This window comes from Haliaeetus leucocephalus, unplaced genomic scaffold (genome assembly GCF_000737465.1).
Source record: "Haliaeetus leucocephalus isolate CR32 unplaced genomic scaffold, Haliaeetus_leucocephalus-4.0 Scaffold140, whole genome shotgun sequence".
Lineage (NCBI taxonomy): Eukaryota > Metazoa > Chordata > Aves > Accipitriformes > Accipitridae > Haliaeetus > Haliaeetus leucocephalus.
In genome coordinates this window covers 13230747-13255781 of record NW_010972576.1, presented here as the reverse complement: position 1 = coordinate 13255781, position 25035 = coordinate 13230747, and the positions used below count along the sequence as shown (strand labels likewise).

The 25035-nt window shown below is 40.6% G+C and overlaps 3 protein-coding genes across 3 annotated transcripts; all 3 read left to right on the top strand.

Annotated features, from left to right (window-relative positions):
- Positions 1-19485: 19485 nt before the first annotated feature.
- LOC104827799 (endogenous retrovirus group K member 9 Pol protein-like) lies at positions 19486-20625 on the top strand. Its single transcript, XM_010561052.1, has 2 exons — positions 19486-20555; positions 20611-20625. Exons 1-2 carry the CDS (start codon positions 20061-20063, stop codon positions 20623-20625), a joined length of 510 nt encoding a protein of 169 aa, XP_010559354.1. The 5' UTR covers positions 19486-20060.
- LOC104827798 (putative HERV-K_Xq28 provirus ancestral Pol protein) lies at positions 20535-21697 on the top strand. The gene is given in 1 exon segment (XM_010561050.1): positions 20535-21697. A coding segment is annotated over 1 exon segment (1008 nt). The 5' UTR covers positions 20535-20689.
- A 183-nt stretch (positions 21698-21880) lies between these two features.
- LOC104827797 (endogenous retrovirus group K member 11 Pol protein-like) lies at positions 21881-23568 on the top strand. The gene is made up of 2 exons (XM_010561049.1): positions 21881-22921; positions 23114-23568. Exons 1-2 carry the CDS (start codon positions 21881-21883, stop codon positions 23366-23368), a joined length of 1296 nt encoding a protein of 431 aa, XP_010559351.1. The 3' UTR covers positions 23369-23568.
- The last annotated feature ends 1467 nt before the right edge of the window (positions 23569-25035 follow it).

Here is a 25035-nt window from a genome sequence, read left to right as displayed (position 1 = left end):
GAAGTTACTGTGTTACCAGTGTTGATTTCAATGGGTAAATGCCGTTCTCCTCTATGTTGGTGAAGTAACCTGAAAACAAAAATTAAAAGGGGTTGTAGGGATTAAAGCCAGTACGACATACATACTATTGCAAGAAAAAGAAAGAAAAGAAAGAAAAAAAAAAAGAGAGAAAAGGGATACAGGGAAGTACTCAGTAAAGGACATATAATTGCCTAAACAATGGCCTTCTAGGATCCATTCAAAGTCCTGTTAACGGCAACAGGATTCACAGTTAGATCAAGGTGCTACTTTGTAGTGCTCGCTGCAGCTTTTTCCCCCCCTCCCTCCATTTGCCAGGCAAGTGAGATTGCAGAGTGCACTGGCCTACATTAAGCTTGGCATTACTATCCGAGGTAGGAATCTAACCACTATCTCCATGGTCATCCAGGACTCTGAATAACAGTCGTCTTGTGTTCCACTCCTCCACCCCCATTCTCTTACCCAGATAGACACCTGAAAAACGACTTCATTCCAGAGTCCCTGTAGAAGCAGCAAGAAACAGCTCAGAAGCAGCTCTATTTGGTGGGTAAAGTTTCATTAAAAGAATTCATTTTTTGATGATTGTAAGAGTGATGTGGAGGGGACATTTATCAGACATGGATTTGTTTTAAGCCTGAAAGGTCATATTTGGAAGGAACTGAGATGAGAGATTTTGAACTTACCTGTCTTCCTTTCTGCCTTTTCTTTGTAAAGACTGTTTTCCTTCAGTCACATCAGTATTCTTTTAAAAGTCAATACACTTTTTTTTTTTTTTTTTTAGTAACTTCAGATTTATTTTTAGATTATTAACTCTGTCAGGAGCTTTTAGGCTTTGTGTTGTCTTTCAGCATAGTGGCTGAACTTTAATTTTGAAGGAGTTTTTCTGTTAAGCTACTTTTGAATAAAACCCTACTCAATGCCTTTGAGATGTGAGCAGGCTCTGTATTAATTTAACAAGTGTGTAGACCATACGCCTTCTGTTTGGATCCACATACAGGCACTAATTCAAACCTCTAGTTATAAACACAGTTTATCTACTAACCTTTCCTCGTATTTACAGAGGCAGTTAGATGAATTATTTTCACAGATTAAATTTATTGTCAGTGGGAAGCCTTCCTGCCTACACTACTAAGAACACTCCTGTTGCCCAGTTAGGCAGCAACAATAAATCACATAAGATAACCCTATTCATAATTATTAAGCTTTGTAGGGAATGCTGATATGCAACATAAAAGTTGGTGCTGCTGTGGATTTTGGCTAAGCCACTGTAGTTTCCATTAGACCAAGATCTGTCCTTACCCGATGAAAATGCTAGAAGAATAAACATAACTCATAGTAGATTTTGGAGGGTGGGATTTGACAATGCCAGTAAGTAGTAAGTAGTCCTTAAGACAGAAAGCTTTGTTTTAAACAGGCATTCAAATGTCAGTACTAATGACAAGCCTCTTGGCTTCTAAAGATTTGACTGACAGGGCTGCAAACAATAGAACAATCATCAGCTTTTGCATTCCAGCACCTGCTCTTTGTAGACCAGGTAACAAACAAAAGGTCTGTTCCTTCACAAGTATTTCAGACAAGGGTCAATAAAAATAAGATGACCCCAGATATCATCATCTGAGCTGATAAACTAAGAATTATTTACAGTTGTGCATCTGTTATGAGCTCTCAACAATAGTGGAGTATTCATAAGTCTCTCTCACTTAAACACTAGCTCGAGCTCTTTCTTCATCATGAAAGGTGAAAATAAGAAATGTTATTCCCCTTGGCCTCATCCAGAGCACTGCAAGAAAACACTCCTTGGGTATTCTGTAAATCTGCAATATGATCAATCCTCTACTTTCCTATAAGTTAGCAGCAATTAAACAGTCATACTAATACTAAAGTCTGATGTGTCATTGGGGCTGTAAGTCAGCACCTGCTATCATGAAGTTATTATTCAATAGTTTACAGATTCAGACAGAGCATGTTACATTAGTAACTCACATTTTCAAAATTTATGCATAATCACAAGGATCATACAGTTGTTAAATAAAGACTGTACTTATCACAAAATATCCACTTATGTGCCATAAGGTGTAATACTTCATTTAGCAATAAACATTTTGTCTTCTTTTCCTCTCCCAAGAAAAATTTGTTTTCAAGTATTCTGTTACATCTTCAGTTGGAATAGACAGTTGTTCTTAATGCACAATAGAACTATGGTATTTTAAATATACGGCCAAGATTTCAGCCCTCCCTTCCACCTTCAAAAAGAAAAGCACCTTGATAGACATGCGTGAAATTTCTCCTAGACACAATGTCACTCAAGCTGCCTCAAAGGAAATAATTTATGCCCACAGTGTCAACAACCATGAGAAGGAAAGAAAATTTAACCTTTCCTGAGACAGTAGAAACAAAGAAAAAAGTTATTTAAGCATTCCCAGAAATCTTAACAACAGAAAAATGAGAGAAGTGGGTCACAGTTCAGGGTCTTATAGCCCCAACAACCAAAAAAAAATTAAAGTTAGTTAAAAACATGCACATTTCCCTTGCTTTCTTCAAAATAGTTCAAGGGTAATAAACAGAAGTGTGTTCTTTCAACTTTTAATGCAGGGGGAATATATGTGCTAAAGCTTTTTCTTCATGAATAAAGAAGAAAAAATGGACAAATAGATACAGAAAGACAAACCAGCAGACAGAAACAGCTTGTTAGAATAAATGTGCTTGTACTTGGTGCCACGCTGGTACATTTATTTAAGGATTTGGGGGTTTTCCACTTTAAAGCAAACATTAATAGTAGTTTGGAATTAGATGAAGGTGAAGCCTTTATTCAGAACTCAGGCAAAATTCCTACCACACAATGCTCAGCTGTGAGAAGCTTCAGCATTTCTCTCATTTTAATTTTATATTCTTCTAAATCACCTATCTTTCATAAATGTCCTACCTCAAGCTGTCAGCATTACATTACAGCGATAAAAAAGGGACTTATTGCTGACCTGCTACCTTTGAAGTTCCAGAATGACACAGAAGAGCTGAAAAAATGGATGTTACAACATCCAATTCTCTTTTGTGAGAACAGATCAGACTTCTATGAATTATCAATTCTTTTTTTTTTTTTTTCAACAAACAAATCATCATCATCTAACTTAGCTGCTCATAAATCAGTTCATGACTGTTTCAGATGACTAAGCATATATGAGGGAAAAGTCTGTGAAGAGATAATAAGAAAAATCATTTGAAATAGGTATCACACAAGGCACAAAACAGTTTAGCTGAAGAAGATAAGCAGAAACTGGGTAAGAATAGAATAGAAAAACAGGAATTAATCTATATATGCAAAAGGCAGAAAACCGGATTTCAACTCCAAATCAAAATGACAAATCTGTGTTGTCTCTGTGTTGATATAAACTTTGACTACTGAATCTTAGATATTTAAATGGCAGCTTAATACAATGTAACTTCAACCATACCTTGTTGCTGTTGTGACTGGGCAGCTCCCTCTATGCAGCAGCGTAAGGACCACACAACTTCAGTTTGCAAGGGTTTGGCTAGGTGGCTAGTTACAGTTTGTCTTTTGGATGTGTAATTCTTTATAGGTTACATGTAGTGCATTTGAGAAAAAGGTGACAGGTTCACATGGTTTAAAAACCTATAGCTATAGTAGTAACAGGTCTAGACTAAAATAATATCTTTTGTTTCAGTTTTTACACATGCATTCATCTGATAAATTTTCCAAATGCTCATTAATAGCTCAAAGAAATTCCTTTTGCGCTTACTCTCATAAAGGGCTTCAGGGCTTCACTTGTGATAAAGATTACTTTGCCAACTTTGCATATGACAGTGAGGCTCCCTGTATGATCATATTTGCCAGGATTTTAGTTGCCTCGTTACCCAGCTGGACCTTTTGGATGGTAGAACTTTATAGTTTGCCCAAAGTTTTAATTACTATGGTACTGCTAATTGAATTACTGAATCCCCAGGCATTCCACAAAACCAGGCTCAGTTTTCACCACTGTATCCCATTAATCTTCTAATAATCTCTTCTATCTGGATTATTATTTCCATTTTGCCATTCCCCCTGCTCTCTTACTTTAGCCTCCCATTCCAGTAATTTTTCACCCTGTTACCAGTACTGGTACTGCTACAGTAATTTATAAACACTACAGAAATAAAAATTACTCCTCAGTCTCCCACTGAGACTGCTGCTTATTTTCCAGTGTTAATTACCAATATGGTATTTCAAAGACATCTTTAGGGGATGACAGTCATGATGAGGCCTTACTATAAAAACAAGTTGTCTAGAAATTTATCATAACTGAATTTTGCATTGTATGCAAGTATAACCAGTCAAAAGGGATAATTAGCTCATCATGCACAGAAACACGGTCAACAGAGTTCAAGAGAAGGAAAAGCCAAAAAAGCAAACCTCAGCTGCCACCACAAACCATGAAACCTAATATTATACATCATGCTTTTGACTTTCCTAGGCAGCTAAGTGAAGATTCCTTTTGTATGCTATTGTCCTATCCCTGTATTAATGAATCTCCATTCTTTCTTTTGAATGGGCTTTGGTATCCTATTACACTAGTGTTTCAAGGCTACCTATTACACTACTACTTTCAAGTAGCTTCTCCATTCCCCCAAAACAAATGATCCCAGCCCTTAACCACCAGATCAAATTGCAATATCATGCCATTTGAGTTTTCAAACTAAAGTTCACACAGAATGTAAGATGCACTGGAGTCTTTTGTCCACTTTCTTCTCCAAAGCAATGTTCATGCTGATTTTATATGTAAACTCCGTGTTCTGACTTTTCTGTTAGAACAAAATTCACAAAAGATAATACCCTCTCCATTAAGTAATTTGTAATTAGACCAAACACAATCGATGTCTCTGCTAAAAGATTATAACAAAATATACCAGATGTTGCTTCACTGCATTTCATTAGAACATTACTCCCATTGAGCTATTTACTTACACTTAACGTGGGAACAAACATAGGCCAAGCTGCTAGAACATACCATTGACAGAATGATTGCTTCAATCATCAGTTTAGTTCACAGACCTTGTAGCTTCTGGCTAAAAGTTCCTTTTCACTACATTTCTGTGTCCAGAATTTAATTCAGTCAATACTTATTGCTACAATTCTACAGGGGAAATTAGTTTACACTACATCAACAAAATTTGTAGCAAGTAAGTTTATTAATACAGATTGGGACTGGACTTAGTAAATTGTCTTGCAACATTTCCCACAAAATAATATTCTGCAACACAGAAGTGTTCTTTACCATTAATTACTAGTTCATGGGGTTAAATTGCTACCTGCTTTTTCTGTTCACCTGTCCATGAAGCATAAACTACAGACAGAAAAAATATACCTTCTTCCCTCAAATGAAGTCACACAACATACCTGTCAGCACTTACAACGCTGCTATGTAGTTAGTGCACAGCGGCAGCCCACCATGCATCAGAATTGTTACTTATAACCATTTGGGAAGTCAAGGAACATGAACATGTTGGCACTCCAGAAACTGATGCATTTCAGCTTTCTCCCTATACACAGTTTTACACGTATTGACACCAAGTATCCATTCCCTGAAATGCAGGCTGAGACCACTGCAATGAAGCTATCATCTGTCAGCATTTTTTCACTCCGGCAACCAACTGACAACACTTTGTATACATTCAGGTTTGTCATTTCCAGTGTGCTGGCCAGTGAAGAAAAAACTAACTACCTGAACTGGGATTTAAAATTTTCTCCTATACTTTGCAGTTGGACTCTGACTATTCACCTTCAATTGCTGCTTCATATCATGGCTGGTTTTCAGCTAAATGTTTTCATCCTAGTAATTTGTGAGGCATATCTAAAGAGCTGACAACACTTTAAGTGCTGAAGAAGCAGCAAGCCTTCCACTCTAAAGCCAGACACCATGCTTTATCTGTAAGATGATACGCATGATCTTTAGCAACAGAATTTGAAAAGGGACACAGCATACTGCACAAAGGCAGGCAATATAAATAGTTTCATTCAAAGAAAGCAGAGATTGTGGGAACCAGTCTCTCCCTTTATCTTCCCAACAAATAGTCAAGGGGTGAAAGGGAGGTGGGGGAAAAAGATTAATTCTTCTTTTGCTTACTTAATCTCCTGCAGCCTACTGGCCAGCTTCTATATACTCTTCACGGAGAACTTCCATCTACTGAAGGTTAAAAGAGACTAAAGACATATCAAGTGAAGACAAATCAGATTATTTCATTCAGATCCAACCAAAGCAAAAGAAAAACCAAAAGCCTTAGAAGATTCTGGTCATTATCTACTAAGCACTTAGCTTCAGTTTTCAATAATTTAGTGGACTTGATATCGAGACAGGCTGCGATGTACCCAGAAGCTAACAGGACCTTGAGAAAGAAAAGTGAATCCATTGGCTAGGTGGGACCCCAATCTGAGATTTAAACTTCTTCTACTGCTTCAGACTTCCTTTCTGTCTTTGAGCAAGTTACTTCAGATTTTACCCAGGATTCACTGCAATATATAAAAGCTAAAATTCAAACATAAAAGTGAAATGCTTCAGAAAACTAAAGCAAGCTGAGACAAAAAGAAATCATTCCATACAGAACCTGATCTTTGTCACACTGAAATTCATTTACCCCATGCACACAGGGATCCATGCAAGGTAAGCAGAAGAGTTTACCCTACAAGAGCTTACACTACACCCTTCCACAGCTTCATGTGATCAGCGTGAATTACATTAAAGAATCCCATCTCCTTCCCCTCAGCCTTGTCACACACTCAGAGTCCTGAATGCCAGAATGACCCTTATCCAACAGAGAAGGAGTCTTCCTCTTGTCTTTCAGAATATATTTCAAACATGCTTCGAGGCATAGTTTATTAGTGCTAATACAGTCGTCCATGGATAACACACAGTAATTTAAAAGCTACCCTCATACATGTGCATTCTGAAAAATAAGTCAGTATCATACAGCAGTTCCTCCTTCTTTTGCAGCTTATTCCAGTATCAAATTCTCTTTGGCAACCACAGGATTTGCAAACCTCATATTAACTGTGCACATTTGTGAGCATCTCTCCGTTCTACCTCTTAGAAAGTTTTTAACTAAGATTAAACTTTTAGGGGCTGCAAAAGTTATCCTCCTTTGAAGAATATAAACTACCTAGATGGAGCAGGATCCCTGACTAGGTTCAGGGAAATGATCAGACCTTAGAGTTCTGAGGAAGTGCAGCACCGTAGCTGGAGCGGGGCTCTAAAAAGACTGCAAAGGGGCAGCCAAGTGCAAGTAAGGGCTGCTTGAAGAATGCTCCTGTAAGAAACACTAAGCCTGTGGCTGGGGTCTCCTGGACTACTAAATAAAGAAAAAGATAAAGCACTGAGCTAGATTTAGAGGGTTGCTGGAAAAGTGCTGTCAAAGGAAACTGGGGCTGCAAAGTTTTCCTCGGTGGATTACTGGCTCTGTAAATTGAATTGGGTCCCTAGTCTATGGTTCCAGCTAGGGCTCAGTTTAGGGTTGAAAGAAAAAGTGCAGAATTACCAGCTGAAGGTAACTCTGAAAGAATAAAAGATACTTCTTTGTCCTGGTGGACAATTTCATTAGATGTTTTTACTGTTTTTATTGTCTTCTCCATCCCTTGTTGGAGAACCAGGATGGTACAGGGAGCACAATTTCAGTTTGCTAAAACTCATGGGCTAATACGGTTGATACAGTATGTTATGGCAGGGTCAGAGGAAGCAAGGAAGGAGTACTGGAAGAAGACTATCACCTTTCATTTCTAAATAAAATGGCTGTCAAAAGAATATAAAATTAAAAAATATTAAAAGGGGTTTGACATATTACTCTTTTGGACTTGTAAAATAACACCTGCCCAGACTCACTAGCTAGCATGCTTGCTAACCACGCTTCTCAGCCAGTGTCCAAATGAAAATATTCTATCTGCTGTTTGTGAACAGAGAAGCATAGAATTTCCCTACTGTGTGACTCAGATGTCAGGTCTTTTTCCAGTACTACATGGCTTGGTGCAATCTGTTTAGAGCACTCTTCCTCTTAGTTTTGGGTTAGGTATGAGAAACTTACGACTGAGAAGTAACAGACTCTGAACCTTATTCTGTGTTCCCTAATTGTAGTAAGAAAGATCCTCATACATCATTGTCGTGGTTTAACCCCAGCCAGCAACTAAGCACCACGCAGCCGCTCACTCACTCCCCCCCCATCCAGTGGGATGGGGGAGAAAATTGGGGAAAAAAAGCAAAACCCGCGGGTTGAGATAAGAATGGTTTAATAGAACAGAAAAGAAGAAACTAATAATGATAATGATAGCACTAATAAAATGACAACAGCAATAATAAAAGGATTGGAATGTACAAATGATGCGCAGGGCAATTGCTCACCACCTGCCGACCAACACCCAGCCAGTCCCTGAGCAGCGATTCCCCGCCCCCACTCCCCAATTCCTATACTAGATGGGACGTCACACGTTATGGAATACCCAGTTGGCCAGTTTGGGTCAGCTGCCCTGGCTGTGTCCTGTGCCAACTTCTTGTGCCCCTCCAGCTTTCTTGCTGGCTGGGCATGAGAAGCTGAAAAATCCTTGACTTTAGACTAAACACTACTGAGCAACAACTGAAAACATCAGTGTTAACATTCTTCACATACTGCCAGCTACTAGGAAGACAGTCAACTCTATCCCAGCTAAAACTAGGACAATCATTATTATAGGGAATATATATCTAAATTCCCTGTACATTATTGTAAAAGAAATTATTTATTCAAGAAAAAGGCCACAAAGCAAACATTGTAGGGAGGAAGAGAAGTGACAGGTGCTATATATAAAATCATGAAGTAGTTTTCCTTTAAAATTTCTAAAATTCTACATTTATATATGTGCAAGTTTGGAAATGATAGCATTCTACAGAACATATTAATTTAGGAAATGACGTCTTTAAATAAGTGTTACAGAAATAAGATTGTTGCAGCTATTTGGAGGAATAGCCATACAAATACTAAAGTGTGCCTTTCAGACTCAGGAGATCATGGTACAACTCCCTCCTCAGTCAGAGGCTTTCTGTAACCAGATACATAAAATTATTTAGGTAATCAAAATTAATGGAAGAAAGATATTTAAAAGACAATGAGAATCTGAGCTTCAGTGTCTCATATCCTCAGCTCTTTGTCTGTCATATAAGCATTCTCCTACATCACCAGTGCTGGGAGAGAATAAATATATCAGGGAATGAAAAGTGTTCATATCATTGTTAATGTATAAATGGAGAATGCATAATTTTATTATTTTTATATAAAACAGTATGCATTATATGTATATAGAATTCTGAGTCTTACATGCATTCCAATGATTTTCTGTTGATAGGAAATAGTGATTATAGCCTTACTGTTAAAAACTGTAGACAGACAAACAACAATAAGGTTCTGTATTAAAGAATTTATGATGCTAGGTGCTGATCCTGCAATTATTTATGCACAGCCATAACTCTAAGAGCATAAGTAGTCCACTGACTGAATTACGATTCCAACAAGTGTTTCCGCAATCAAATCCAAATTATTTGATGACAGACAAGTGGATGTACCACCCAGATATGGAAAAATAATTTCTGATTCATTTCTGAACTGAAGCGCATTAATAAAATCCCCTTTCAAACACTTTCATGATCATGCCCCAAAAGACTACAAAGTATTTATGCACCCAGAGTTTGATTTAAAAGGATTCTACTAGATAGCATTCTTCCAAATGCAATCACGGAATTCTCTAGCATAGAAGCTAATTATCCAAAATATTGCTAATTGTGACTCTTAGTTATGCTACTGCTAGTCAAAAGGAGTTCTACTTAATTCATATTTCACTGGAACCTGTCTGCACACAAGCAATGAAGGAACTAAGAAGACTAGTTACATCTGTGAGTATGAAAGGAGAACCAGAGCACCCCCACCTATTCATCCAAAGACAAGCTCTGCTTCTCAGGACATCATGATATTCACGGGAATTTCTCTGCTGACACTTTGTTGACACCAGTCAAATCTTTTCACTACTATGGCCTTTATGCTCCACAACTAATGTTCTGATGTCAAAGCCTATCAAATCTCATAATGAAGAAAGAGGCTTTGAGAGGTAATCTTTTTGTATTGCATTTTTTTCTGTATTCTTTGAGCTGCCAACTTCTTTGGCCAGATGTCTATGATAACTCAATAATTAACTCACTAGTATAAGTTCTTGCCAGGAAGCATAGATGTATTCACTGTGTGATCTCTCTTGATTAAATGAACCACCTAAACAGAAAAATTCTTCTTTTCTGTAGTGATTTCCATTAAGAAATTCCAGCCTTAGCAATGATGTATAAGATTTGTGTCATAATGTAAAGAAACTCTGCAGCTGTTGGACTTCAGTGACTTCAGCAAGGACCTTCATTAATAAGACTATTGCTCTATTTATAGTCAATCAAAAAATGATGCAAACACTAATTTGCAGAGCAGGCTTTTTCAGTAAGACCATTTTAACACTAACCTGTTCACATCGAATAAACAATGGTCAGTCAATTTTCATAACTTTTTAATGCATACATGCTTTGGCACTTGTCATGGGGAACTGTATTAGTGAATTAGTTCTGTGCCTGATGATGCCTCAGAGACAAGTTAAGAAATTCTATAGTACACTATTATCTGGTAGCCTCCACGTTCAGAAACTACATGTTTACTTCTGTCCTACAGGTTGGTTTATATCATCAGGCACAAGATTTTGAATTTAAGGTAATTCATCTGTTCTTCCTCCACTAACCCCATACCCCTCACCTTCTCTACCCTTTCAAAATATGGTTTACACAAGGACTCAACATATCACTTTCATGCATTTCCTTGCTTTCCCTCCTCTCTCTCTTCCAAGTCAGGATCCTCAATTGTGCAAATCACTTGCTATGATTTTATCCTAATTCATTCAAAATAACTTTTTTTTTTGTCCCAGTGAACACACAACAACAGAATTACCCCAAAAATAAGACTTCTAAACTTCCATCTTAAAGTGTGATACTTCTGAAATAAAAGCTAACTCAACTTCTGTTGCAAGATGAAGCTGGTTTGTGTATACGAGGACCTATTGAAGATTTTTTGCCTTTATCTTTTTTATACTGTTGCTGCTTTTCATATACATAATAGATTATTAGTCTGCTACTCTTATAGTATTTACTTTCCAAGTTACTTCTTTTCAATTAAAAAAAAAAGAAAGAAAGATAAGGAATCAGGGATGGAGCATTATCATACATCTGAAGATAATATTTTAAGGGCACATTTTAGTACAAAATAAGAGAACATTTAAATGTGAATATCTCACTTCAGAGTTGTTAAGTGCCTTGACAAAACAAACACACCAGGTCTTCCCCTTGCTATGTTTTCCAGCTCCCTGCTCAGCAACTCTAATCTACAGATTGCTACAGAACCACATCAATGCGCAGTGTGGTCACTGTAGTGGCTGTTTAGGTCAGTAGGGAGAACGCCAGAGCCATGACTTCATGACCCTGAGATGCTTCTGAACTCCAGGGAGCTTCATCCTTTCTCATGGCTTCACCTGCACCACAATCTACAGCCAAGTGAATCCAGTCTATGCATTACTGGAAAGCCAATTAAGCACAATTCTATGCTTATCCAAATCTTGCTGGGACTGACAGGCTTGTTTTCTTATACACCTCAGACACAAGGCTGAGATTTTTGAGTGCCTGTGGCTAACAGCCCCCAGATCTATTAGCAGCATGCCAGCCATAATTATGTTGAGGAAAACATTGCCATGTACAGAGCACAGAATTTTAGGGCACTCAGTCTAGCAGAGGGAGTGTAGTTAGGAATTGGGCTCCACAGATCTGAAAGAAATTTAGACTGTGGAAAACTCTGCAACTGGCTAAAGATCTGTTGATAAAAGACTAGAAAGTCATGGAGAGACCAATCTTGTACACTTTCCAACCTCAAGTTAAAATAATCTTTGCGCATTTAAGTAGCAACAACGTCTTCATCTCAAGGTATAAAAACATGCCAGAACACACTGAGGAGAAAGGAAAGGATAAACAGAATGTGAACTATGTTAAAATAATTACACCCAAAAGCATCAGAAGTATAGTCTCTTGATAATACAGCAAAAGTTTACCACATCAAAAACATTTGCAGTTGTTTTTCCAAAGAATATTCTTGAAAGATTTATGAATTAAATATGTTTACAGATAAAAAGTGTCAGAAAGCAGAACAGAGCAGAAGGGTTATAAAAGACTAGCAAAATAAAGCTATATATGTATGCCATGGAGTAAAGTTTTACCAAGTACAGCTAATGGAACCTCATTAATTTATTTCACAATTTTTATCAGATTTCTGAGCTTTCTAGTAGGGAAACAGAAAACACTACCAGGTCTGGTTGTTTCAGAGAGCTCCTTGTTCAGTTCAGAATAGATTTCTACTCCTAGTAATTATTCCATCCAAAAATCTCAGTAATGTATTGTGCTGGTTTAGCTGGGATAGAGTTAATTTCCTTCATAGTAGCTAATATGGGGTTATGTTTTGGATTTGTGCTGGAAACAGTGTTGATAATGCAGGGATATTTTCATTACTGCTGAGCAGGGTTTACACAGAGCCAAGGCCTTTTCTGCTTCTCACCCCACCCCACCAGCGAGGAGGCTGGGGGGCACAAGAAGTTGGGAGGGGACACAGCTGGGACAGCTGACCCCAACTGACCACAGGGATATCCCAGACCATATGACATTGTCCTCAGCAGATAAAGCTGGGGGAAGAAGGAGGAAGGGGGGGACGTTCAGAGCGATGGCGTTTGTCTTCCCAAGTAACTGTTCCGCGTGATGGAGCCCTGCTTTCCTGGAGATGGCTGAACACCTGCCTGCCCATGGGAAGTGGTGAATGAATTCCTTGTTTTGCTTTGCTTGCGTGCACAGCTTTTGTTTTACTTATTAAACTGTCTTTATCTCAGCCCACAAGGTTTCTCACTTTTACCCTTCTGATTCTCTCCCCCATCCCACCTGTCATGGAGTGAGCGAGTGGCTGTGTGGGGCTTAGTTGCCAGCTGGGGTTAAACTACAACAGATGTACATTTTCTGGAAATGTTAAATTCTCAAGATACCTCCCCCTCTTCCAGGCAGACAGAAAAGCAAGAGCTATGGTAATTAGTTATATTTTATGATCTTGCTGCACTTAAAATTAACTCCTTGCAAGTCACCTTAAAATACCTTACCTGCCAGTAAAATCAAGCCATAGTCAGCTCTAATTTTTGCCTGCTATCCAACCTCTCCTAGTGTGAGCAGACAGAAACATTTAGAATTCTATCCTTTCTCACTAACCTAGTGAGAAAGAGATTACACAAAGCCACAAAAACTGTAACTGAAAAATACTTCAGTACTAACATCGCTAATTAATCACTGACAAAGACCTACATAAAACTTTCACATTGTTTTGTTCATGGACAAATACAAATAAATACACCAAATACATAGCCATATAGCTGCCTGCTGGTACTACCACAGTCACTAATATACCACTATGCACAGCATTCAACACATACTCTGGAACAATCAACACAAAGCTCCAACCAAGTATCTGGCATAATCAGATTGCTGTGTTGATCAAGCTGAATTGAGGCTTGAAAATGTGAGGGAAAAGCCTAACTGCTAGTTTTTCAACACTTCAGTTTCTTTGCATATTTATTAATGTCAAGATGTGGAAATGAAATATGCAAAAAAACCTGAGCAGCAGAGTAGGTGCACTCTGCTTTGACATGCCAGGGCTCAAGCAGCTGGCTCTGGCTTAGGAGGCATCTTGGTGAGGAATGTATTTTGCTTTTATTTAGTTCAAAGCCTGATAAGTCTGATAAACAGATGATGCAATTTCCATGTCTAACACAAAGTAAAACTAAATTGGAAAAATCAGAAGCCAAATTTGTGTATTAACTTTATGTTCATGCTTCAAAGCATAATACAATCTGAAGTTGACAGTGCTTATCTGACATACTTTTAATGTGTCAAGGGGAGCACAGAAATATAAGTCAGTATATTGATTTTTCAAAATGTGTTAGATACCTGTCTGCTCCTAATAACTCAGTTTCATGTGATATTTTAGCTGCTGGAAAACAGTGTTCTGCTCGCCTATCCTTCCGTACCCCAGGGAACTCCACAAAGACAACATACAGTAAAAGATTACTAACTTTTCATGAGTCTGGATCAAAGCTTACAAAACTTTCACAATATCTCAGTACAGACTCCACAGAGATATCTCTAGAAAGCCAAGAAACAGCAATAAAACAGTTTTCCTAAGTCCTTGATAGTTAAGCACAGGAGCACTGGAGGAACAGAGCAAGCAGTAAATCAGGCTCAGTGGGTGAAGAGAAACACCTAAGCCAGTTTAACACAGCCCTCTAGTCTTTTCTTTCAGTGGCATGCAACAGCATTTTTAAGAACCAGAGCTAGGGATGATGGCAAAGAGCTGTCATACCAGTCAGATTTTGGCAAGAGGTCTTCATAGCTCTTTTCTTACAGACTTAGCCCAAGGTTCTTGAGACCCTTTCTCACAGGCTCTTTTGTATTATGCTTTTCAGCTTACCTACTGTTATTTTAAAGACTCATCATAGCTACAAGCTCCAGCTGAAGCTCTCATGGAGATCCATATACTTACCACCATCTTGGACATTAATTCATTAATAGGAGAGATGAGAAAGCAGGTAGTATGTAATCACCAGCACTAACTGCATCTTGCAACACTACCGTGTTTCTAGGCAACCTGGTGCTACTAATACAACTTGGTAACACTTCTTAGCTTATGTGGAGTGCAAAACCACACAGCTATGTGAAAGCAGCAAGCAATGGAATATGTTGTTTTACTCAGCTGTATGTATAAATAGGAGTAATACAAAGTACTAACAAATTAAAAAGGCTCTAGTCTACTGACAAAAAAGACCTATTGGGTTTGTATGTGCTTTTTTGATAATTGCCTATCTAAATTTGCAGATTAGATCAAACATCCTGCCAGCTTTACACAAGGTGGTTTGGCAAGTACAGAACCTGAAAGCTGACAGCAGATAAAAGCACATTAGCATTATTTGGCATTTTACTGCTCTACTGAGAAAACTCATTTTGTATCTTCCTTGTCTCTCAGCAATATCCCATTTTATTCTCTGCCTGCAAACCACCAAAACCCATTAGGTCTCTTCAGAACATTCATCCTGGAAAACAAAACAGTCCTTTTCAGAGTATTTTTAAGGAAAAAAAGAAAGAGAAAGAGAGAGAGAGAGAAAATGGATGATAGGCATGTTACTTATCAAGTTTTTTTTACACTCCTACTTAAGGTCCAGCCAAAACAAGATCCCAATTTGCTAATGATTAGGAAATCGAGGTTACCTTTATCTTCCCTTCCTCCTCCCCCGGGATGCTATGTGGCTAATTTTCTTCATGCTTCAAATTCTTCAACTAAGTGGCTATTCTGTGCTAAGTAAACTGCACACACACATTGTATCCAACTCAAGAGCAGTAAGGTGACCTATCTTTCCTGCTCTGTAGGAAAAGATGAAGTATCATGTAGAGTGTATAATGGATAACAAGTACAATTTCCCTACAGCATTTCTATCTCAACATAAGAAACAACAAAACATATCATAGAATCATAGAATGGTTTGGGTCGGAAGGGACCTTAAAGATCATCTAGTTCCAACCCCCCCACCATGGGCAGGGACACCTTCCACTAGACCAGGTTGTTCAAAGCCCCATCCAACCTGGCCTTGAACACTTCCAGGGATGGGGCATCCACAACTCTGGGCAACCTGTTCTGGTGCCTCATCACCCTCATCGTAAAGAACTTCTTCCTTCCATCTAGTCAAAATCTACCCTCTTTCAATTTAAAGCCATTACCCCTTGTCCTATCACTGCATGCCCTTGTAAAAAGTCCCTCTCCAGCTTTCTTGTAGGCCCCCTTTAGGTACTGGAAGGCTGCTATAAGGTGTCCCCAGAGCCTTCTCTTCTCCACGCTGAACAACCCCAACTGTCTCAGCCTGTCTTCATAGGAAGGGTGCTCCAGTCCCCTGATCATCTTCACAGCCATCCTCTGGACTTGATCCAACAGATCCATGTCCTTCCTCTATTGGGGGCCCCAGAGCTGAACACAGTACTCCAGGTGAGGTCCCACCAGAGTAGAGTAGAGGGGCAGAGTCACCTCCCTCAACCTGCTGGTCACACTTCTTTTGATTGCGATTGGCTTTCTGGGCTGCAATGATCAAGGATTGAGCAAAAGTCCTGGTAACATAGGAAATACAGGGCTGTATTTGGATAGGTAGACTAGCAACTAATTAATGATAAAATTTTTACCTTGCCTGTCCTTTTGATGAATAACCATTTTCTGCAAAAAGGCTGACTGATTTATTTACAAAAGCGAAGGAAGAAGAGAGTAAAACCCACACAAACAAAATGAGACAGTCACTGAAGAATGACCCTATTGGGTCCAGTGTTCTTTATGACCACTCCGGTGAAACACTCAAAACCTATATTCATGGTGGTACATTATGCATTCACTGCAGTATGCTGCTTCAGTGGAATTACTGTTATGCTTAAATTTAAGTGAGTGAGGGGGTGTCTAACAGATCTCTCACAGGCTAACATTCTACCTGCTCTCTGGGCAGTTCTGCTTACATGCAGCCAATTGTAATATATGTAGCTGTGTGAGTGCAGCTTTTAACCATAGGCGGTATACTCCTGAACAAGGGTTATTGGCTCAGGCTCAGAGCCACACTCATTGAAGTATATTGTTTTGGACAGCTTGAAGTACATGTGGGGTGAGATTATATCTCAAGGCAAATGATGTCATGCACAGAGTATTTTATTAGATTAAGACCAGAGCATTTAGCATCTTGCAGATCTGAACTCTAGCTTTCATACATCTTGCTCCACAGCCAAAACTGTACAGACATCTAGACCTTATAGATACAAAGCCTTCCTTAAAAGTCTTGAAGAGTTATCTATATCTATCTGTCACTCCTGAGATGGTGTTCATGATGGTCTTAGCTTTCTTGCTTGAAGAACTAATCGTTCATTTGGCTGTAAACTACATTTTAAAAATTGCTACTTATCAAAAAATATTCAATGCTCTTCTGTGCTCTTAGAAATTACATGTTGCACTGCCCTGTGAGGAGCATTAAAACAGTGTATCTCTCATACTCAAGGATGAGAAGCCAGAAGGAAGAGAAGCTTATGAGCTGTTTGACTAAAGAGTCACCATGACCTACCACCACTAAAAACCTGCTTGTGTAGTTTAGGGTAAATTTGAACTGTGAAAAAATCCGTCACTACAGCAATTTCTCCAGTCTAAGAAGAAGACAACAAAATGGACACAAGGTAAGATTTCAGCATTAAAAAGATCAAGAGGTTTAAATTACCAAAAACTTTGAAATCATACAACAAGTAATCAAAAGAATTAGGAACCTGAAAGATTGCATTAATGAATCTCAGGAAAATTTAAGAATTGGTTTCTTTCAGTCAGCATTCTAACAAATCCAGTGTGTTCATGAAGTGTGGAGGACCTCGGCTAGACTGAGGGGCCTGGGGAGGATATTGACCTGGACAAGATTACAGTGTTCCTGTGAGAGAACAAGAAAGGATGAGAAGCATGCCTGGGAAACTAAGTTTAAGGAATGTGTTGACCATTTGCAGTTGTGATAAGGAACCTGAAAAAGTCACCCAATGAGGGGTGAGAAAAACAACTTCTGACAACTTTTTGACCAATAAGGGACAGACATATGTACAAGGTAACAAGTATAATGGGTATAAATTTGCTGGCTTGTAGTAATAAAAAAACCTTCTTTGCTTGTACTATAAGAATGCGTACTTGTCGTTTGTCCGTCTGGACCACGACAGTTGGTGACCCCGACGTGATGCTGTAAATAATGCTTGTGACTGCGAGGAGAGCAGTGGAGATGGAGCCCGGCATAGCTTGAGAGCAGCGGGAAGACCTTCTAGCCTGGACCGATACTTGACTCCTGGAGATACACAGGTGAGCTGCCGGGAACATGGGCGGGACCCTCAGTAAAGAGGACGCCGGAATTGTAAATATGTGGAAAGTAATATTGCAAAAGAGAGGACTTAAATTAGAAGAGTTGATGTTGCGGAAAATGCTCTTATGGGGCAAGCAACACAGATATAAAGCAGATACAGTGACTGCTTTTAGTGTGCCTGTGTGGCAAGGACTCGGGGACAAGCTGTTTGACAGTGCGTCTGGAGGATCTAAGGAGGCAGCCAGCCTCCTGATGACGTGGTACCTGCTCCTTGAAACCGTCAAAGACATTAGAGAACAAAGGGATAGGATGAAGGAGCCAGACGTCCCTATCGCGGGGGGAGGACAGTCCTCTGTCCCAGAGAGGACGTGGGGTCTGTTGCCCAGTCCTCTGGCGAGTGTGCAGGGCGGCCAAAGCCACGGGGCCGACAAAAGAACCCTTTCGTTGATGACTCTGATGATGAGCAGCCCTCAGGACATCCTCGGACTATTAAAGATAGAACATATAAGCGGCCCCAGGACTTGCTTCCTGGTAGTGACATATGCCCTGCTGAAACGGCAGAGGCGCCGGTTAACCCGTGCGCCCCCCCTTGCCCCCTGATTCAGAGGATCGAGAAGGGATGAATAGCCCCCCCCGGGCGCGGGGAGGGGAACAGGGGACCTCATGCCTGTACCCCCCTCTGCCAGCCGAAACATCAGAGGGTTGGGATGATCCCATGGACAATGATATGGGGGATCCTGAACCTGGGGGGTCTGCGGGAACACCGAAGGAGGGACAATTACAGGGAGGCTCGCGTTGCCGAGGACAGCCCTGGGTCCTTCCACCGGCTCGAATTACTGTCAGTCCCCACAACCCCCTGAAATTCTGGCAGCAGGTGAAAGCTCGAGCTCTGCAAGAAGGAAATTGGGACCTATCCGAGCAAATTAACGTTCCTGTAACAGCAGGCAACTCCGGTGAAATGAATTTAAGGGGGACTGGGGCTATGGCTTTCCCAGTGGTACGGAGTGATCCAGGACAAGGAATTATGGATGAACATAGACCATATTCGTGGAAAGTTATATAGGATTACAAAAGGCAACTGCCCAATATGGTCCCAACTCCCCCGCAGTTATGCAATTAATACTCCTATTAACTATGGAAGAAATGACACCTCATGATATTGCTCAAATTGCTCAAATTATTTTCCAACCTGTGCAATGTGCCGTTTTTCGTAGTATCTAGAATCAGAGAGCAGAGGCGCAAGCAGTACACAATTTGCAGCTTTCACAAACCGATCCACGTTATGGTAATGGAGCTGATGTTCTGACTGGGACTGGTCAATTTAATAATCCTCAACATCAGGCTCAATGGCATCCACTTGTATTGGAGCAAGTAAAGACTATTGGTGTAGAACTTTGCTCCAAACGGCAGAGCTGGCAGAGCCTAAGGCAAGATATACCATGATTAAACAGGGGGCTAAAGAGCCATTTCTGTCATTTGTAGAGAAATTGATGGGGGCTATAGAGCGGCAGGTATTTGATGCACATATACGAGAAATGCTGGTAAAACAGTTAGCCCGTGACAATGCTAACACAGAGTGTCAAAAGGTGATTGAGACGCTCCCTGGGGATCCAACCCTAGAAGCTATGATTACGGCTTGCGGGAAGGTGGGCTCTGTTGAACACAAAATGTCTGCATTAGCTACAGCTATGTCTGCAATGCGTATGTCTGATCAGAAATGTTACTGCTGCGGGCAGGCTGGACATGTCAAGGCTAACTGTCCCGCTAAAAATAGAAAAGGAGGAGCTGGGCAGGTGCCTGTTGGAGCAGCTACATGTCTTAAGTGCGGAAAGCTGGGACACTTTGCAAAGCAATGTAAATCTAAATTTCATGCTAACGGTCAACCCCTCCAGTCAGGAAACGGCAGAAAGAGTGCGAAGGGGCGCATGCAGACACAAATGCCCTACCACTCCAGCAACCCCTTTCTGGTACAACAGCCAGCGCAGACACTAAAAGCCTTTGTGACAAGTTACGGGGACAAATCCAAGAGGCAGCCGGGATGGAGGGATGCACTGCCCACACAGTAACTTTATCTACCCAAGGAGTGCATAAAGTGCCCCTGGAAGCCTGGGGAGTGATTGGTAAAGGATTAAGTGCCTTACTAATAGGACGATCAAGTAGTACTTTGCAAGGGTTAATGGTGCATGTGGGAGTTATTGATGCTGGTTATCACGGGCAAATATGTGCAATGGTATCTACTGCAACCCCTCCAGTCACTATAAAAGGAGGCACACGAATTGCTCAACTCATACCATTTATGAGCTGTGTGCCTGCGACAGAACAGGTAATTCGTGGTACTCAAGGTTTTTGGTCCGCTGGAAAGCCGCAGGTATTTTGGTCGCAACGCATTACGGAAAGCAGGCCAGAAATGACCTGTACCCTCACTATGGCAAATGCATCCCCATCACAGATAAAATTGATAGGTTTGCTGGACTCTGGGGCTGATATGACCATCATAGAGCAGTGTAACTGGCCCTCCTCGTGGCCATTGGTTGTAAATGCGGAAGGAGTGTTGGGTGTAGGTGGAGTTTCAAATAGTTTTATTGCAGCAAAACCTGTGCTAATAAGCAACCCAGAGGGACAGAAAGCCACTGTGAGGCCATATGTCACCACTTTGCCACTTAATTTATGGGGTCGAGATGTGTTGGATCAATGGGGGGTGCGTCTTACCATGGATTTTTCATAGGGGCCACTGTGCTGCAGGGCATGGAGCGCCTGACACTGGCACTGACCTGGTTAACAGATAAACCAGTGTGGGTGGATCAGTGGCCCCTCAATCAAGAAAAACTCCTCGCCTTGAAATCTTCAGTTGCAGAACAATTGGCTGCAGGACATATTGAGACCTCTCATAGCCCATGGAACACACCAGTGTTTGTGATCAAAAAGAAATCTGGAAAATGGAGGCTATTACCTGATTTACGAAAGATTAATGAGGTAATAGCAACCATGGAGGCATTGCAGCCGGGGTTACCTTCTCCAGCTATGATTCCAATGCAATGAGAAATTATTATAATGGACTTAATAGATTGTTTTTTCACCATCTCTTTAGCCACACCTGATATGGAGAAGTTTGCTTTCACTGTACCCTCAGTGAACAACAGTGAGCCGGCGAAAAGGTATCATTGGAAAGTTTTGCCTCAGGGAATGAAAAATTCTCTCACCATTTGTCAGTGGTTTGTGGCAAAGGCCTTAAGTCCAGTTCGTACTGCATTCCCAACATGTTATTGTTATCATTATATGGATGACATTTTGTTAGCTGCTCCATCTCAACAGATGTTAAGCGAAATGGAAGTCACAGCACATGATTCACTACAGTGATTAGGCCTAGTTATTGCACCTGAAAAGGTAAAGTGTCAACAGCCGTGGCTGTATTTGGGTATGAAAATATTAAATCAGATGGTCACACCACAACCCATTCAGTTACAATTGGAAATAAAAACTTTAAATGATATACAAAAATTGGCCGGAGTAATCAATTGGGTTCGACCCTATTTAGGGTTACCATCATCGAAATTACAGCCACTTTTGGATTTATTGAAGGGTGATAGAGATATTGCTGCACCACGGGCATTAACCCCTGAGGCAAAGGAAGTAATTACAGAAGTAGAGCAAGCAATTGTGCATAGATGTGTGTAGAGAATTGATCAGACAGTTTCAATTCAGGTTTTTGTATTAATAGACAAATTGATACCTTTTGCCATGATCACACAATGGAATTCTGATTGGCCAGATCCATTGCATGTGTTAGAATGGGCCTTCTTACCATTCAGACCAAACAAAACCGCCCCAGATCTTTTTGAGCTTTTAACCCAAATTATCATGAAGACCCAAGTTCGATGTATGGAATTGATAGCCAGGGACCCGGAATGTATCACTGTGCCTGTTAAAACTGATTATTTTGAATGGTGTCTCGCTAATAGCTCTGCATTGCAAGCAGCCTTGGCAAATTATACTGGGCAAATTGGGTATCATCTTCCCTCTCATCCGTTAATTAAAATGGGAAGTCAAATACGCTTTACACAAAAGCAACTAAGTCAATCAGAGCCGGTGATTGGTCCCACGGTGTTCACTGACGGTTCAGGAAAAACAGGAAAAGCAGCCATTGTGTGGCATGATGGCCAGCAACGGCAACAGAAGATAGAACAGCAAGAAGGCTCCCCTCAAGTTGTACAACTTGGAGCAATGGTGATGGTGTTTCAACATTTTCCAGATCCTGTAAATGTTGTCACCGATTCAGCTTATGTGGTGGGTTTGGTTCAAAGATTGGATAAGGCTGTGCTTGGTCAGGTGGGAAATGAAAAGTTATTTGGTGTGTTGAAGCTGTTATGGATGGAGATTCAGGAACAGTGCTCCCCATATTATGTCATGCATATTAAAAGCCACACAAGCTTGCCTGGTTTTATTGTGGAAGGGAATGCTCGTGCAGATGCTCTCATATCGGGGGTGGCAATAGGTCCAGTACCAAATATGAGACAACAAGCAATCGAAGCTCATTGTTTTTTTCACCAAGGACATTGGGCCTTAAAGCGGCAATTTCGATTGTCGAACTCTGAGGCTCGTGCCATCGTCGCCGCATGCCCTGACTGTCAGGGCCACCATGTACCTCATTATTATGGAACCAACCCTAGAGGCCTTCGAGCCTTGCAAATCTGGCAGACTGACGTGACACATATTCCTGAGTTTGGGCGGTTGAAATATGTGCATGTGTCTATTGATACTTTTTCTTCTGTTGTTATTGCCACCGCTCATACAGGTGAAGCTGCCAGGGATGTTATTCGACACTGGCAACGAGCATTTTCTGTGGCTGGTGTACCTCAGCAGATTAAGACTGACAACGGTCCAGCTTATCTTTCTACCAAGGTGACTACCTTTTTGCAGCTTTGGGAAATTACCCATGTCACCGGTATCCCGCATTCTCCCACAGGACAAGGCATTGTAGAGCGCGCCCATGGAACTCTAAAGCATATGCTTCAAAAACAAAAAGGGGGAATGATGGGTGAGGGCCCGGAGGCTCAACTTAACAAGGCGACGTATGTATTAAATTTTTTGTAGGTCACTGATGATGTTCAACAACCACCAATGCTGCGTCATTTTGGGTCATTGACAAGTATATCTGGTGTGACCCCCAGGGTTAAGGTTCAGATATGGGACCTGCAGATGGGTCAATGGTCTGCACCTTGTGACTTATTAACCTGGGGTCGAGATTATGCTTGTGTCTGCACAGATACTGGACCGCGATGGGGGCCGGCACGACTGGTAAAACCCTACTTAGAAGTGTCATCGCCTGCTGCAGTCTCCTCAGAGTAGTGGTTGCAATATGGGTATCATCGCAGCCCAAGATGAACATATGGGTAATGCTTGCAAATGCTACAGGCCAAGAGGGATGCTGGCTAAGCACGCAAAGCAATGCTACATCACAAGCTCTTTCTGGATTATTGCTAGATATAGATTCTATATGCCATGCTATGCTATAAAACAGAGCAGCTATTGATTTTCTATTGTTGGCCCATGGCGACAGTTGTGAAAACCTTAACAGTACGATCATTCGGTGTCAGTGTCCCAGAGTATCCAACAGCTGCGAAAGGAGGTGCAGAAGCTGACAGAAGATGTTGGGTTTTTTGGGTTGGAGGGCTTGTTCCCTCAATGGGCGATTGGAGGGTGGTTAAAGGGAGTATTGAAAACAGGATTATTAATATTGGCAATTATTATCATTGCATTGAGCATCCTCCCATGTGTGCTGTCCTTGCTGCAAAGGGCCCTGCAGCGGACAATTCACATGGCATATTTGGTGCAAAAACAAAAAGGGGGAATTGTGGAGGACCTCGGCTGGACCTCGGGGCCTGGGGAGGATATTGGCCCTGGCAAGATTACAGTGTTCCCGTGAGAGAACAAGAAAGGATGAGAAGCATGCCTGGGAAACTAAGTTTAAGGAATGTCTTGACCGTTTGCAGCTGTGATAAGGAACCTGAAAAAGTCACCCAATGAGGGGTGAGAAATACAACTTCTGACAACTTTTTGACCAATAAGGGACAGACATATGTACAAGGTAACAAGTATAATGGGTATAAATTTGCTGGCTTGTAGTAATAAAAAAACCTTCTTTGCTTGTACTATAAGAATGCATACTTGTCGTTTGTCCATCTCGACCACGACAATGAAGGATGTCAGGATCCACAATACCAGAACAACAGATCTAAAAAAAGGGCTCAAAACTAAAGTGTGCATAGAAAGAATTTAAATATAGGTGAAAAAAAAATCACAGCAGACACCTAATGTTGCTAGTGTCATTTCTCAGTATGACTTTCAGGTTACTGTCCCATACATGCAAAGAACTGAGCAAAGCAGTTCAAAATGTGCCTTACACCAAGCCCAATCAATAACTGCACCTTTTCCCCTCCACCAAAGTCCTCCATGAGGTCTCACTGGGAAAAGTGTGAAAGAAAAAAGAACATATACAAAATGGATTTTTTTTTTTAAATTACAGGAAGAGGGTGCTTTCTTCTACATTGATCTTCTGTCAGTGTTCTTGTATTCTATGCCAATTTAGAATCAGAATCTGTTCTTAGCTATGCCAGAGTTGACTATAATGGAGTTATATTAAACTCATTGCCGAAGTTCATAGGCAGAGATGGGGCCTGACATTTTAAAAGCAAAACAAAAGGTAAATCTCTTCAAGTACAAAGGCTCCAGGACGGGCTTAGACTTCAGCCTACACCCCAAATACCCATAAAAGATACAGAAAAACTCTGGGAAAGTACTTTTAATCCTAACTTCATGTGACCTGCAGGTTAGAATATGGATTTAACTTTGTCATGAATTAACTTGATGTGTGGCCAGAATCCCCGTTCCTGAATGAAGTATGTCCATTGCTCAGAGACCCTTGAATGAACTTCAAATCCCCCATCATGGAAAAAAAATGGAAAAACATGGACAGATCTTCTCCAGTATTTGACAGAAGGCGGGGCGGGGGGGGG

Excerpts from the sequence above, each read along its gene's own strand:
- LOC104827799 (XM_010561052.1), top strand. The coding sequence starts at position 20,061 with ATGGAGGGATGCACTGCCCACACAGTAACTTTATCTACCCAAGGAGTG.
- LOC104827797 (XM_010561049.1), top strand. The coding sequence starts at position 21,881 with ATGAAGACCCAAGTTCGATGTATGGAATTGATAGCCAGGGACCCGGAA. Across the intron at positions 22,922-23,113 it reads CAGCTTATCTTTCTACCAAG|GTCACTGATGATGTTCAACA; the intron begins GTGACTACCTTT and ends AATTTTTTGTAG.